This window comes from Procambarus clarkii, chromosome 94, assembly GCF_040958095.1.
Source record: "Procambarus clarkii isolate CNS0578487 chromosome 94, FALCON_Pclarkii_2.0, whole genome shotgun sequence".
NCBI classification, from domain to species: Eukaryota; Metazoa; Arthropoda; class Malacostraca; order Decapoda; family Cambaridae; genus Procambarus; species Procambarus clarkii.
In genome coordinates, this window is record NC_091243.1 from 8,670,236 (window position 1) to 8,686,138 (window position 15,903).

The 15,903-nt window shown below is 38.3% G+C and overlaps 1 protein-coding gene across 5 annotated transcripts in view; it reads right to left on the reverse strand.

Annotated features, from left to right (window-relative positions):
* LOC123747310 (ral GTPase-activating protein subunit alpha-2) overlaps window positions 1–15,903 on the reverse strand; it is a 78,698-nt gene that overhangs the window by 15,169 nt on the left and 47,626 nt on the right. For 4 of the 5 annotated variants that reach the window (XM_045729416.2, XM_045729413.2, XM_045729412.2 and 1 more), the window contains 10 exons: window positions 13,682–13,864; window positions 12,917–13,141; window positions 12,033–12,214; window positions 11,676–11,850; window positions 11,406–11,507; window positions 10,308–10,490; window positions 9,122–9,280; window positions 8,449–8,576; window positions 6,615–6,751; window positions 5–196 (listed from right to left, as the gene is read on the reverse strand). In XM_045729416.2, the coding sequence (XP_045585372.2) occupies window positions 5–196; window positions 6,615–6,751; window positions 8,449–8,576; window positions 9,122–9,280; window positions 10,308–10,490; window positions 11,406–11,507; window positions 11,676–11,850; window positions 12,033–12,214; window positions 12,917–13,141; window positions 13,682–13,864 (1,666 nt within the window). The remainder of the gene's footprint in view (window positions 1–4; window positions 197–6,614; window positions 6,752–8,448; window positions 8,577–9,121; window positions 9,281–10,307; window positions 10,491–11,405; window positions 11,508–11,675; window positions 11,851–12,032; window positions 12,215–12,916; window positions 13,142–13,681; window positions 13,865–15,903) is intronic. The other variant, XM_045729415.2, reaches the window with a different exon arrangement.

Consider the following 15,903-nt stretch of genomic DNA (forward strand, 5'->3'; position numbering starts at 1 on the left):
TCACTTCGTGCTTTTTCTCGGAGATGATGTTGCTCTCCCGTAGAATAGCTAGTTGGGCGAGTGAGAGGAGGACGCTGAGGAGGACCAGGGGGAAGCTGGGGCCCATCTAGAAGAGCCGCAGCCAAACCCGAGACACCTGTGCCACCACCAAAACCACCTAAATTAGAATCAAACACCCGGGAGGAGAATGATGTCCCTGGAATATAAAACCACTTTGTATAAGAAAAAGTCTGATAACCGAAATGCTGCCCCATTAAGGGAAGTTATCATATCTTTCTTTGTGGCAAAAACAATACTGTACAGACAAGTATTTTCAGCGATATTTAATTACACAGTACTGTATATTCAATTATATGTGTTTGAATAAATAAATGACACTGTTTATGTGCATGGAAATGTCTGTGTTTATCAGTTTTCTAGAATGCAGTAGACCACTTGCCTTGGTTACCACAGAAGCACTGCTGTGGAGAAAATATAATGGAGACACCCTTTCTCGCAATAATTACATTCTTAGTTTAGACAACACATACTCACCCCCAACTTTCAAAGCAGATACGACAAAAGCACAAGTGGGCAGGAAAATCATATACCATATATCCAAAGAAATCAGGTAGGACCCAGGAACAGGAGCTTGATTCCTACAAATGCAGCTGGATGTGTGCAGCTTCAAAAGCAAATATGATGAGTACTGTACTAATTCATTGAAAGAATGAATAAAGAATAAAATAAATGCATGCACACACACACACACACATATACTCTGACTGCATCTACTTGACCTCAAAAAGTAAGCAGAATCCCACACTAAAAACTAGAACATATAGGAGGGGTGACAGGCAGACTACTGATATGGATGAACAAAATTCTGATAAAAAAAATTGATAATTATTACCACAAGGGTCAGTTCTAGCACCAATAATGTTCATTATCTATATAAATGATCTGGTAGATCATTATAGTAGAGAAAGTAGGGGAAGACAAAGTGGACTGATGAGTAAGGGTGGATTTAGGGGCTGAGAAGAAGTGAGAGGCTGAGGTGGGCTGCTGAGGTGGTGTTCTGAGTGAAGGTGAGGAGCTGGGGGTAAGGGAGGGAACTGAGATGTAATGAGAGGTAGAGAGTAAGAGTTGAAGGGAGTGGGGGGGGGGGGAAGGGAGAGATGGAGTAAAGTGAGACAGAGATATTTGTGTGGGGTTGGTATGGTTGAGAGGGGGTAAAGTGGATGGGATATATGACAACCTATCTTGAGGTTATCTTAAGATGATTTCGGGGCTTTTAGTGTCCCCGCGGCCCGGTCTTCGACCAGGCCTCCACCCCCAGGAAGCAGCCTGTGACAGCTGACTAACACCCAGGTACCTATTTTACTGCTAGGTAACAGGGGCATAGGGTGAAAGAAACTCTGCCCATTGTTTCTCACCTAATGGTAAAATCAAGTCAAGTGTAATTACCTAAGTGTGGTTACAGGATGAGAGCTACACTCATAGTTTCCCCATCTTGCCCAGTACTCTTTTGTCATATAACTGCATTGATACTACTGATGGTTTTGGCATCCAGCACTTTCTAGTTTAACTTGTTCCAATTCCCTACCACTCTGTTTGCAAAAAGAGAACTTTTGAGCACTTTTTCAGCATCTTTGTTTTCTTAGCTTAAATCAATGACCTCTTGTTATTGAAGTTATAGGTTTCAGTCATTCCTCTTACTTCAATTTTGTTGTTTGTAGTGATCATATTGACTGTCCTCTTTCTATCTAGTTTTGACATATTTAACACTTCTAGCCTCTCCTCGTAGCTGGTCTTTCAGTTCGACAAGCCATTTTGCAACATGTCTTTGCATCTTCTCCAATTTATTGATGTGTTTCTTGAGATGTAGGCACCATACAACTGCTGCATATTCCAAATTTGGTCTCACAAGTTGTGAACAGAGTGAGTGGGCAAAACCATCAGTACTTTCAAAGCGTTATTTGACAGTATTGGGAAGATGAGACACAACGAGCGTAGCTCTCATCCCGTAACTACACTTAGGTAATTATGTACCTAAGTGTAATTACACTTTTAATTACAAAATAGTGAAACTACACACCTCTGCCTATCACTACATCTCAGTTCCTTCCATCCTCCCAGCTTCTCACCCCCAGCCCCTCACTTCTCACCCCTTAAGTCCACCCCTCCTTATCAGCCTCCCTTTGCCACCACTACCCCACTAACAATTAGCTTCCCCAGCCCCCCTTGTCCCACAGCCCCACCTTGCTCTTCAGCTTGCCTCTCAGCAGCCCTATCCAGACCTCACTTCTCAGCCCCTCAAGTTCCCTTTTGTCCTCCAAGCAGTAGTCCCCCTCAGCCCCTCCACCACCCCTTTTCCCTCACCCCCACACATTTGTAAACCCCACCTTTCACAGCAACAGATATACTAAGGACTTTGGAGACTTAAAGCAGGCACCAATTGTAAACAAATTTCTCATAGATTCAGGTAGAATGTGTGCTTATGAGCTTAGCAACCAAATATACATTATTTCACAGGGATTTTTGCAAACAGGAAACCATGCAGATACTTGGAAAAGAGCCAACATAATCCCAATTTGTGAAAATGGTGACATAACCTTCTTTTGAATAAAATTGTTCTGAGCATATACAGATACCGCCTCGTGTAACCTTTGCAGAATAAAAAGGTTAAACAACAAACGGCAAGTGAGAAATGACAATGTTCACCTCCGACACAGAAGACAAACCATGAAAGGAGAGAAAATTGGTAAATAAATAAGGTAGGAAAGTTTACAAACTGCCATACAATAACCGGAACAAATAAGAGACAAGAGAGAGATGAAAAGGGTGAGAATAATCCCAAGCACACTGAAAGATACACAATACTCCACTTAGACACTGAAATTAAATGATCTTAATATAAAAAGCATGCAAAACCATTTATGAGATAATGTATTACAGTACAGTACTGCAAACCATTATTTTTTTAATAACAAATATATATATATACCGGTATCTCTCAAAACAGCTGTAGCGTTGTAAACTCCATTATGAGAGCTTGTATGACAATTAATAATGATGTGATTTATAGCCACTGTCACTGCTTGTGACATGTGGCTATACATGTGCAGCTCAAAAGTCACCATAATAAATGTTTCTCATATTAAAGACAATGGTTTAAAAATTAATCAAATGTAAAATATATTTTACCCTGCAAACCATACAAAATATCGGCAGGAAACTGGAGATCCCTATGAGGTTACCAAAGTATTTCAAATGAAAGAAAATGGCAAGTGTGACAACAGGAAGCCATTTTCCCCACATATTCACAGGTCAAAAGTTGACAACTCTGTCAATGATTCTACATCAATATGTCTTAAACTACCAATGTTATTGGAAAATACTGTATACAGGAATACAGTAACTAAAACTTGCACACCATATCAAAACTGCACACAACCCACAAGACACAAACTATAAAACTGATGATCATTTTAGTTAACAAAATATCTACACTAATAATAACTGAACTAGATATCAATAACAAAGAGTTACATCAACTGGTAATAATGCACCGAGATAACATGCTAAACAAAAACACCTAACAACATCCGAACTAGTTATTAAAAATAATAATTCCTCGTTATCTTGGGCAATGTCTTGACTACAAGCTGCAGACCGACAACACTATAGCTAGAAAATGCACCAAGCCTGCATGCTACAAAAGCTCCCAGCCAGCAATAACCAACCTCCCATTGCAAGTATGATACGCGGCGTGATTTACGCTAGTCTTCTTCACTGGGGCTGTAGGACAGCATGCTTCCTGTTGCAACAAAATGGGGCACAGCAAGCTTAGGGCAATGTAGCAAGTACCACCAAGATGCAAAGCGTGGGATATTTGCAGAGCAACATAATACAGCCACATGAAAGAGAGACTTCGGAATTATATTCAATAATGCTGGATTATGTCCAGTCTTACCAATCGAATGGCAGTGCATAAATAGACTGTGATATTAAGAAGAAAACTAAATCAATTGTACTTTAAGTAAAGAAAAAATACATTTGTAAAATATCCTAAAATAAGCCATTCCATTCCATTCTCACCAACACATTCAAACAAGAATGTAAAATACATTATATGCTGTATCAGCATAATTCCATAAAAAGATGTACATTCTGAAACTGCCACTAATGGTGCTTAGCCAAACAAAAGTCACTGCATTAAATATTAAAAAATTCAAAAGTGCTCTGGGAAGATATCAATGGCAATACAGAGGACCAAAACACATAGTCTAGCTATGCATTATTACTGAGGAGTGGAGGGAAGGAGATAGGCTATAATGAACATTCAGCTGGCTAGCCCCTCTAAAGGGTAGTGATCAAATACAGAACAAATGCTGAAAACAAAATAATGCAAATTCCTGAAGGTAAACAAGAAAAATATATTTTCATTCCTGAAGATGAACCACAAAATGTGTGTTCATTCCTGAAAGTGAACAAGAAAGAAAAATTTCATTCCTGAAGGTGCATGAGATAAATATATTTCAAATATTTTCCCCTCCATTTACTCACGATGACAAATTAGCAATAAAATACTGACAAAAGCTTTACAGAATGAGGCCTAATGTTTACTGCCACCACTATAATGTTTACTCCAACTTAGAGATGAAAATACTTACCTATGAAGAAAATATAGGTCTAATCTAATTAGACGAGTTACCAATTCTGCTTTTATCATTTGTGAAAACACTTGTGTAATACGAATATATATACTAAGCTGTCACATGACTTGCTGGACATTGCTAATCGCGATAATGCAATGAAGACACAAGAGTATTGCAACTAGGTCCAATATCACTTAACCAGAAACCATCATAAATAGTGATGAAAACGACGATCCATCAGCACCAAACCTTTCCACCGCGACCACCTCCCATAATCACCATCATTATCCTTATCATCATCAATACCACAAACTCTTCTGCCTTCTGCTATCATCACTAGTTACTCCTGCAGTCACCATTACTTCCACATTCATCTCCAATACATTCATGACAACTATATCTACATTTATCATCATTATATTCACAAGCACCACATCCACTTCATCTTCATTATATTAACCACATCCACACTCATCATCATTACATTCACCACCACCACATTCATCAGAACATTCACACATCATAATACATTCCCCACCACCACAAAACCCACCAACACATTACCCACCATCACATATACACATCATAATACATTCACCACCAATACATTCATCACTACATTCACACACTTCACCATTACATTCACCATCACCGCAAACCCTACCATTATCAACCTCTCCCACCACTCATAATTCACTATCATCATGATACACATTTGTCTACAAAAGACAAATAACTAACACAACAAATTTCCACAAATAGTACAATGACAATCAATATCAATTAAGCTTAAATAAAATACAATGGTAATGTTGAAATATGAGCTACCATTACTCGTAATGGTGGATGAAATTTGACAAATGGTTCAAACTAGCTCAAGACCCCCAAGTGACACAAATCTAATGTGAAAGTATTTTGAATGTTTATATTAAATCTGAAAAGGTGGATGATATATATTTATATATAAATCTAACTCCAACATTGCCTAGGTGATAATGTGATACTGCAATGTGAGATATCATAAACAAAAACTAACTAATAATTGATAGGCAGCACCAGCAGTGACAAAAAAATTAGACCAGCAATGAGAGGGGTGAGCTTCCTATTTCACTGCATAATTTTTACTCATGAAATTAAATTTGTATCCGAAATTTCACTATACAGGTATCAAATATAAGGGTCAACACTGTATAATTAGTGGTATTATAAAATATACAGAAATTGTACCTAATAATAACGACTGTAATATGACCAACTTTCTGAGCTGGCCTTTCAGTTGGACCTTAAGACAGATTCTGCTCTACCCAGGGCACTGCTAGCCCTGGGTAAGTAGAAAATCTAGCCAGAGCAAGATTTTCTTAGAAATTTGGTTGAAACCAGATACACTAAATATGTGAGGTGTTATGATGTAATATCAACTATCAGAACAGCACTTCTGGTACCTTCACCAAGTGAAACTTGGCATATTCTAAATAAAAACCAACGATAAAAATCCTGCTTTCAAATAATATCTACTGCTATATATGTAATTAAAGTCATCACTGGGAATCTTTTACTCTGATATTCATATGCTAAGTTGGGCCAGTCAACTGAGAAGGGCTTAATCACCCAGACACCAAAATTCCATAAATAAAATATGTTCAGTGCCAAACTCTATTTGGCAAAATATTTTCTGGATAATGGTCATCTGGACTATCAAGCTTCCTCATGCATTTTAACATATTAAATATTAGGACAATATTCTGATATATTGAAGGAACAGGAATGAATCAATGACAGTCCTTTTATACTAAAGAATGTTCGTAAATACCTTATGTACTACATGGTATAGGTATAGTGTGTTAGTGCATAAATGCGTGATATTTCATTTAATAAATTATGTATGATAAAAGGTCACAAAGAGTTGAGTGGAAATTTATTAAAAGTATGAATGAGAAAGCAAGATGAGCTTGTGTGTTTGTAAAGGTAACATACCTGAAGCGCGAGTTGGTCCCGAAGTAAAGGATGTAGGGAAGACGGGACAGTACACTGAGGAGATAAAGGCTTCAAAGGTTGTGGCTTCGCTGTACTGTTCTATGATAGTGTCTAGAGCCCGCGATCTCTCTTCATAACTGACAAAGGAACAAGGTACATCTGTTATGTCTTTTATAAACTGAAGCATTTATCATTGTGTATGACTTCTGAATTTTTTCAGTATATATATATATACTGTACTCCTTAACACTAACACTCAATAAGCAAAATCCTTAAGAGATATTCACTGTTATCCTTCAGTGAACTGGATGACTCCTGAAAACTCTAAATTAAAGATTTGAAAATTGTACTCATTTCATATGAAAGTAAAGCCAATAGTTTCAGATTTTTTTTGGCTCATCTAAACTTCTAGGTAAATGCAGAAGAAAGCAGTAAGCCAGTGCAACTAATATAGCACTTGGAATTGGTATGAGTGAACCTGGAACCTGCAGAATCTGGTGAGGGTTCCGGGAGTTTTTCTACTCCCAAAGAACCCTCTTGGTCCAACAAGTTGTGATAACTTATTGGATCAAGCTGTCACAAGTTATTGACTTGTGATAAACTTGTCCAACAGGCTGTTTCTTGGAGCGGCCCACAAGCCCACATATCAACCTGGTTAGTCAGGTACTTCTTGCAAGAACTCATCTAAATGCTTCTTGTAGACATCCACCTTTGTTCTGACAATACAGTATTTATAATGCTTGCTGGGACTGTATTGAACAGCCATAGACCTCTGATGTTTTGACAGTGCTCTCTGATTGTGCCTATGGCATCTCTACTCCTCAGTGGTTCTGTACTGCATTTCCTTCTGAATCTTTCGCTCTGGTATGTTGTTATTCTACTGTGAAAATTAGGGACCTGGCCTTCCAGTGTTTTACATGTATATATTATTTGATACCTCTCTAGTCTCCATTCCTTAGAGAATAATGTGAGAGCCTTGACGGTCTCAATAATTTAGGTGTTTTATCGTGTCTATGCATGCTGTATAGGTTCCTGTATTCCCTATACTAGTATTTCAGAAATTTTTCCTGCTCAGAAAGGGAAAGTGAGTACTGAGCAGTACTCAAGAAAGGACAGCACCAGTGACTTAAATAGTATTAGCATTGCTGTTGGATCCCTGGATTTGGATGTTCTCATAATCCATCCAATCCATCCCAATTTTCCTGGCTGTTGCTATATTTGCTCAGTAATGTTCACTAAATGTTAGGTCATGTGACATCATAATTACCAGATCTTTCACATGTTGCTTTTCTTCTATGAATAAGTCTGATTGTCCCCTGTACTCTGTATTTCATTTAAGTTCCTCAATTCCACCATACCAAAGTACCTGTAACTTATCACCATTAAACAAGGTGAAGGAAAGTGATATTTATTTAGAACATTTCATTCACTGTGGGTTGATGTTACCTCAACCAAATGTCATTTAAACATCTACAAATGACTTTATTGATGCAAAGATGTGTAAACTACTGTACAGGTATTACAAAATAAGACACAAGGAGCAACTTCATGTTGGCATATGATGCCAATTTAAATTTACTAAGAGCTCATGTGTGGTATCTAACAGGTCATTGCCGGCTCGGCAGCATTCTCTAGAAAGCTAAAACTCGACTGTCCCAATGGTCAGTCTTAACTAATCTGTCCCAATCAGTGGTTTATGTACTACACATTCAATTAAAAATAAGCCCCCCTCTCTCTCTCTCCCTTTTATTAGCTTTTAATTGCATTTTTATCAGAAAAAGTATCCAGTTTGTTCTAACCAGGACTCAACATACAAAACCATTAGTGGGCTTACAAGTTCTGATACAGGGCCAGGCGACTACGTTTTGCTCTTGAAGCATTAACAGCTGTACTGCGCACCAGACCTGGCAGGACTTTGTGACCCACAATTGCACCATCAAATAAAGGTCCAAAGAACGAAACCTGAAAATTTTAATTAAATATTCACGAGTCGACAAAATATCTGTTCTGCACTAAAATATGGAAAATTATAATATAACTCTGGAATAGGAATGTTATCATAACTCCTAGTGACTGCATTGTTATTAAAAAAAAGAAACTTCTGGAATGTTGGAAATATGACCATATATTCCAGTTCAGAAACATTCATTTTCAATTCATTTCTTTAAAAGAACCCTAGTTGACTTACTGCCAGAGTACATTAACTTAAAAGCTCACTTCCAAGATCTGCAACTTCATCTCAGTACAAGACAATTGTCCGATTTACTGAGGACAATGGCTTATCTTTTTGATCCACATATACATCACATTTCAAAGTTCAAAGTAATTACCTCCTTTTGCTAACTCCAAAATAATGTGCCTGTTATGTTTTATCAGCTGTACAGCAGCATGAGCCTAAAAATTGATGGTCTGAATTCATATTCATGGACTGGAAATAATAATATTAACTGAAGAACAAGGTTTGTCTCAGAGTGAATTGCCAAAATGCTAGATAATTCCATACTTACATCAGGTTTAGTAGAAATCTGTATTCTGTACAGCATGTTAGGCAGTGGGTAGATAACAATAAGTACATCACAGAATTCCGTTGGGATGATGCCTCTCCGATAGTCCCGTGTATGCTCGGACCACACAATGTGAACTTCATCATTGCCCAAGTGCCGAGTCTGTAAAAATTCTTACCTGTTAGTACACAGTACATAATATAGTGTCTTAGGTACTTGCAGAATAACAAAGTAAATTCAATGACAACTTTATTTATAGTGTATATCATATGCCATAATATGTACAGAATATGAAAGATGGTCAAATGCACAATATTTTCAACAAATATCTAGCAACTGGCCCTTACATATTCAGGTAATAGGCATTTATTATATAATTATAAATCTGCAAATGTTTGGTTCTGATAACCACACTAAGAGACTGCAACCAGTTTTCTTTAACAAATACATGTTGAGAGAGAGAAATTTGATTGATCAAGAATGCAGCATATGTATTACCAAATATTAGGGCATTGATTGTAATGAAATGCCACTCTCTGTGCAGAACCCTCGGTGATTCTTTAGTTAAAGGAATTTGTTTATTAGAGCTGCTAGCTACTAATGACTTTTGGAGGCTTATAAAACCCACAGAACCAGAATCTAGAGTTGTCACATAACACCAGTTAGTGCCTAGAAAGCTAAGTCACCAAATAAAACCTGATGATGAAGGGTTAATGTAATTACTAGTCTAAATATTATTACTCATGTATGATTATCCTTAAACTTAGTGTTAGTTATTTGTAATTACCTAAGTATAGTTACAGGATGAGAGCTATGCTCGTGGCTACAAATCTAACCTATGTAGATTTGTTACATAGGATCTTCCTGATAGAAAACTATACTGTCTGTCAATTACTGTATCATTTCTCCCCAAGTGTCCTACCCATTTTTTTATAATTATTGTGATTGTTCTTGGTTGTGGCTTTGAGTAGTTGATGTTATTTTTTTATTCTGTGGCATTATACATCTTTCATCAGGCATTGATTAATGGCATTAGGTGTTGTTCTCATTTGCACAACAAGATTGTCAGGAGTATGGCACTATACCAAGATTGTATTTGAATGGGAGACCAAAGAGCTAGATCCCACTTTTCCTTGTAGATACTTATGTTAATGCACATGTACACACAACATTAAACGTTGAAACTAACCTTCTGCAGCATGCTTTGTTCCGAAAATGATGGCATGCGCGTCGACACATGGAAAACCACTTCAGTTAAGGAGGTAGCATAGTAAGGAGCTGTTTCCCCAGTAGATCCATTGCGTTGAAGGCCACCAAGGAAACCTGTGTGTGTTGCTAGCTCCACCTCCCAGCCCAAACCTGCTACAAACTCCTGTAAGGAACACAAGAAAGTCAGTACATAATTTAATGAGTAACACCATAATCCAAAGTTTGAGAACAATGTTTACTCTATAAGAAAAATGTAATTGAAGGTGTTGTGAACCTTAATATTGAGAGAGCTGGGTGCAACACACCCCAATTACTAAACTCCCAGGAACTTGTTTACTGTAAGGTGAACAGATGCATCAGGAATAAGATAACATGCCCAGATGTCTCTTACTCCTCAGGAATTGAACACAAAACCATTTGGATGTGAGCCAACTATCGTGATTCTCTCCAGGGAACATTTAGCAATCTTGCATTAGAAAGCACCAGAGAAAAATAGCTCAGGAAAGAAGTAACATGACAATGATAAAATCAATTACTATATCTGTATTTAAGTTAATTACCATACAACCTCGATTCAACAAACTATATGAGCCCAACCCCAATTCATTATAGTGAGGGATTTACTGCAATTGGGCCGATTTCACAGAGCAAAATTATCATTTCAACCTGTCATATGAAGGCAACAACCAAGAGAACCTGTCTGTAAAAGATTTAACTATGTCTAGCATACTTCTCACACCTAAGCCTCGAAAGTTCATTTTCAAAGGAAAGAGGGCTTATGCTTTACCAAACAAAAACCTCTGCAACTGAAAAAAGTATCATAGAATTTGGTTTTAAATACTGGATGTTCAGTGGATTTCCTAAGGGCCAACTATTTCTTTTAAAAGTGCCTCCATCTATGAACACGGTCTCAACATCCTAAAGCAAATCCACACATTCCCTGCTTCAGCGAACTCGTATTCATCAAATCGGGCGAGTACATCTGGCATGGAACGTGTGTATTCCAACTGGAGATTTGCCGAATCAAGGGTCATTAATTTGAGATTTCACTGTATCTAAATAATATATAATTTCTCACCTCAAAGCCTGCAGATCCTCCACTATTACTGAGAATGGACATCTTGTCTTCCTGGCCTTCAGCCACATAGATCACAGCTAATTTATGAGTTTCCCGGCATTTCTGAAATAAAGTACCATATGACCTATGTAAATCCGTGCAACTAGATTAAATAATGTGAAATAAATTTCATAATATAGTTCACTATTAACTATTTCTGCTAGGCACCTGTTATCTGACTGATAACATAGTAAGCCTTTAATCTATGTGATGAATGCAAAACCAACTAACCTGGTTGTCTAAATTCTTTAGTTCTCGAAGAAGTTTATCATTTTTCTTTAGAGTGAAGATAGACCGTCTCTTCTCCCACGAGCCTAGACCCAGCTGATCGAAGAGAAGTCGACCTTGTTGGAATGCTGATCTCGACTCCACTGGAGCCGGGCAGTGACTACTCGGACAAACCATGCTACAAAAACAAGTTCAAATGTAAACCTGGTTACGAATGTCATATGGTTAGTTTAAAGTTTTATATAGAAAGGTGATTGCATTTCTATCTAAAATTATCCCTAGCATTTAGAAAAACATGTTCTCTGCAAAACCCAACAGATTACAAAATAAGATTAGTGAAGGAACAGCATTTGAACTCACTTGGGTTCTGTAGAGTGTCTGCTGAAGAGCTCGCTCTCAACATTACGTTGGTTTAGGATGCTTGAGATGGCATCGTGTTGGGCTTCAATAGGAAGAGTTGGTGGAGGACCAATGGCTTCATTTAATGCATGGCCAAACTGCTCCAAGACTTCAGGGCTTGTGTGCCCTACGTAACTCAACAGCTAAAACATTATTAAACACCATTACACAGAGCTACATTATCTTGTATTATAATACTAAACAAGAGAACAAAAATTGCTGCTCTAAACACATTAATCTTTTTTAAAATAAGACTATGAGGCATAATAAGTACATCTTACGTTTGTCACAAAAACGTTTATTCATGACTAAATTTCTCCAAGATCGCACTCTCACTAAGGTGATGTGGGATAGGCTCAAATTGTTTTATATATTTGTGCTAGAAATAAGTGCTACCTTTACTCATGACTACTAGTACAAATATTCTAATTCATTACTAATTTTTTTATTATATATCTTAATATTCTACACTTCATATAATTACATACTACAGTTTTCTAATATCATGCATCTTCTCCTGGACACTGCAACACCACTAGTATATTACAAAAATTTCAGACCTTATCTCATATTTCTCATTCTATTTTTAACAAGTTGACTTTCTCCTTTTGTAATTTATGAAAATGCACCTGTATTCTTGGGACCAAGGTTTATTTAAGGAGAGAACTGCAGTGTCGATAATGTATACAGGAATACAGCATATAAACTCCAGAGAATGTATGTAATGAAACAAGCACAAACATGTTTCACGAAAAAGAAAAGTGAAGTTTATATTACGTAAAAAGAATAAAATAACAGCAGGAATAAACTGGTTTGGCTGGCTGTTGTGACAATAATAAGCTTACATCATCAAGGTTGTCAAGGTCCTCTGCAGAGTCTTCGTGAGTTGGAAGGATACCTGGAGGACGATGCCTAACGGTGTGTCTTGGCGGTGAAGTTACAACAAATGAAGAGGACATGTTATCATCCCGATTATCTACATGACCCACACACCCTGCAGAACTGAACTGTACCCCTAGTCCAGTGTAACCCCCACTGGTCACTAGTGACGGTGACGGAACTGCGCTAGCCTGAAAAATTATTTAGCCATTTAATTCAACAAAGTAACTGATATACATTAATATAATATCAAAGCATATTGTAGGTGAAGTTTGGTGGTGTGTCATATGCTAGATGTTTACACTGAATACACGAATGTGTGTATCCCCAACAAAAAACACAATAAAATAATCTACTTATCATTGATGGTTCATATATTCATTATTATAACCCCACTTCTCACTTTCATGGGAAACATGAATATAAATTACTTATATTTATATACTGTACTTATATTTATATAGTTAATTTGTCTAGTTGTTATATCATTCACAATACATAGCATCATTGGTAGACAAGTACCACAAAATTTCCTTTGCTACAAATGGCTCAGTAGGAATAGGCTGAAAAGGCCACGCAGCAGGAGACTTAATGACAAAGTTGCACTGGCTCTGGAGAGAGCAGGAGTTTGCTAGGAAAGCCTCCAAGTTGCCTTGGCTCAGAAAGAATGAGAATTCAACCCTATCATTAGTAAGACATACAGGGTATGTGCAGTTAAAATAATAACTTACCCCTGGGGAGATAGATGACTGTTGCTGAGCTTGAGGCTGTATCTGCTGTTGCTGCTGCTGCTGTTGCTGGTGTGGTTGTTGGTGATGGGTGGGATATTCAGGCATATACTCAGTTGGAGGAGCATACAGGAGCGAGGCATCCCAAGAAAATTTTCCTGATAAGTCCCGCAAGATGAGTCTCACCTGGAAAACATGCAATACAGAACAGTACAAAAACAGTGCTTTACATACATTGAAAAGCCTCTCTGGGCAAGACTTAATATTAGTAACACAGACCAATAAGCTGCCCTTTGACTATCTAGCAACCTATTAGGTCACTGCCCTAGCTTTGGTAGCACCAAAGACACTATACCAAAGTCCCTCCACCCCAACCTCCAAGTCCAGAATTTCACACTAATTCTAGGTAGGGAGAAACTCACCAGCAAGTAGACCCAGAAAGAAACAATAGAAACAGGAGCAATAAACTGAACAGGTCAGAAAGTGATTTTCATATACTGTACACTCAAAGCTTGATTTCTGACCAATCCCACTTGGTTTCTCCCTAAGGCAACTATCAGCAAAAGCTCATCTGCGATTCAGAGTGGTGTAAATAGGAGTCAAGTGGTTAAAAAGAGAAAAAAAATTGGAAGAACAGTGGCCACATCCTTGGCATACAACCATGCCAGAGAAGAGGGCCATCATCATGAACACTTGCATACTGACAGCACAGGCATGAAACCTGGAAAACATAATGAAGGACTTCCAAGGCTCGATGTACTAAGAACCTTAGTATATTGAGCCATGGTCGGGGGAGCCGGTCGGCCGAGCAGACAGCACACTGGACTTGTCAGCCTGTGGTCCCGGGTTCGATCCCAGGCGCCGGCGAGAAACAATAGGCAGAGTTTCTTTCACCCTATACCCCTGTTACCCAGCAGTAAAATAGGTACCTGGGTGTTAGTCAGCTGTCACGGGCTGCTTCCTGGGGGTGGAGGCCTGGTCGAGGACCGGGCTGCGGGGACACTAAAAAGCCCCGAAATCTTCTCAAGATCACCTCAAGATATGGTGCAAGAATTAATAGAAAGTATCAGAGGTGGAACCGATATGCTTGGAAATACTAGCAGAGAGATGCCACATGACATAAGGTATAGAGTACAGTAGAAAGAATGAACAAGACTAAAAAACTATAAGGGAAACCTTCAAACATCTTAGTCTAATTCTTGGTTATTAAGAACAAAGTTTAAAGATAAACACACAAATGAGTCCTCACATCCAAATAAAATAAACCCAGGGTAGTGAAGCAGAATATGAAGCACAATAACCCAGCTGTTCATCACCAAAATGAAGAGGAAGTGTGTCTTCAGATAAAGTTCCTACAAGAAAGGAGAGACTTGTAAAGTAAAAAAAAATAAAAAAAAGCATTAAAAATTAAATGAAACTTCCCTTTTTGGATGAGCCCCCAGTGCCTCCCTGAAGCTATCTCACTGAGATTTCTCCAAATTACTAAGTCACATCAACTGCAATTCTGTTTTACCTACAAGAGACCTAAGCCAAAATCTGGCCCCGTTCACAGAAGTGCAGAGCAGGTAACATTCCACCATTCCACCAAGAAAAGAATCTACAAAGTAAATGGAACAATACAGAGGCCTGGTCGAGGACCCGGCCATGGGAAAGTTGAGCCCCTAAATCATTGCATGGTATGCAGACCACTGCCGGGTCAAAAAAAAAAAAAAAAATTGCCATATGAACTCCGGAGACTTTATGTAAACAATTAACACTCTCAAAACTAGGCTGAACTCACTAGTACCAAACTACCACCACCAAAGGCTCCTAGAGCTTCCCCAACCTTCCCAAATCAATTCTGAAGTAGATGTGAAAACCCACAACCACCAGACGACAAACCTGCTAAGGAGGAAGGATTACAGGGAGCCACCGGGGCTCATCCAGAAAGAGTCATTTCATTACATTTAATGCTGGTTTTCTATGTATGCTCCTTGTGGCTCCCTGAAGCTAACCCCAGAGAGCAAATCCAAGGGACAAACCAGGGAGGAGGAGAGATGGCTGGTACTAAGACAAAGGCAAGACAACTGGCCCCAGAGAAATGGTCAAAGGCAACACAGCAATGAGGCGGCTCAGGAATATTGACCAAATATTGTACCGGCCACCAAAACTCCTGTAAGACCTCCAAAATTCCTGAGCCTGAAAGTCAGCATAGAACATATTAGCAAAGACAGCTGTAAACACAA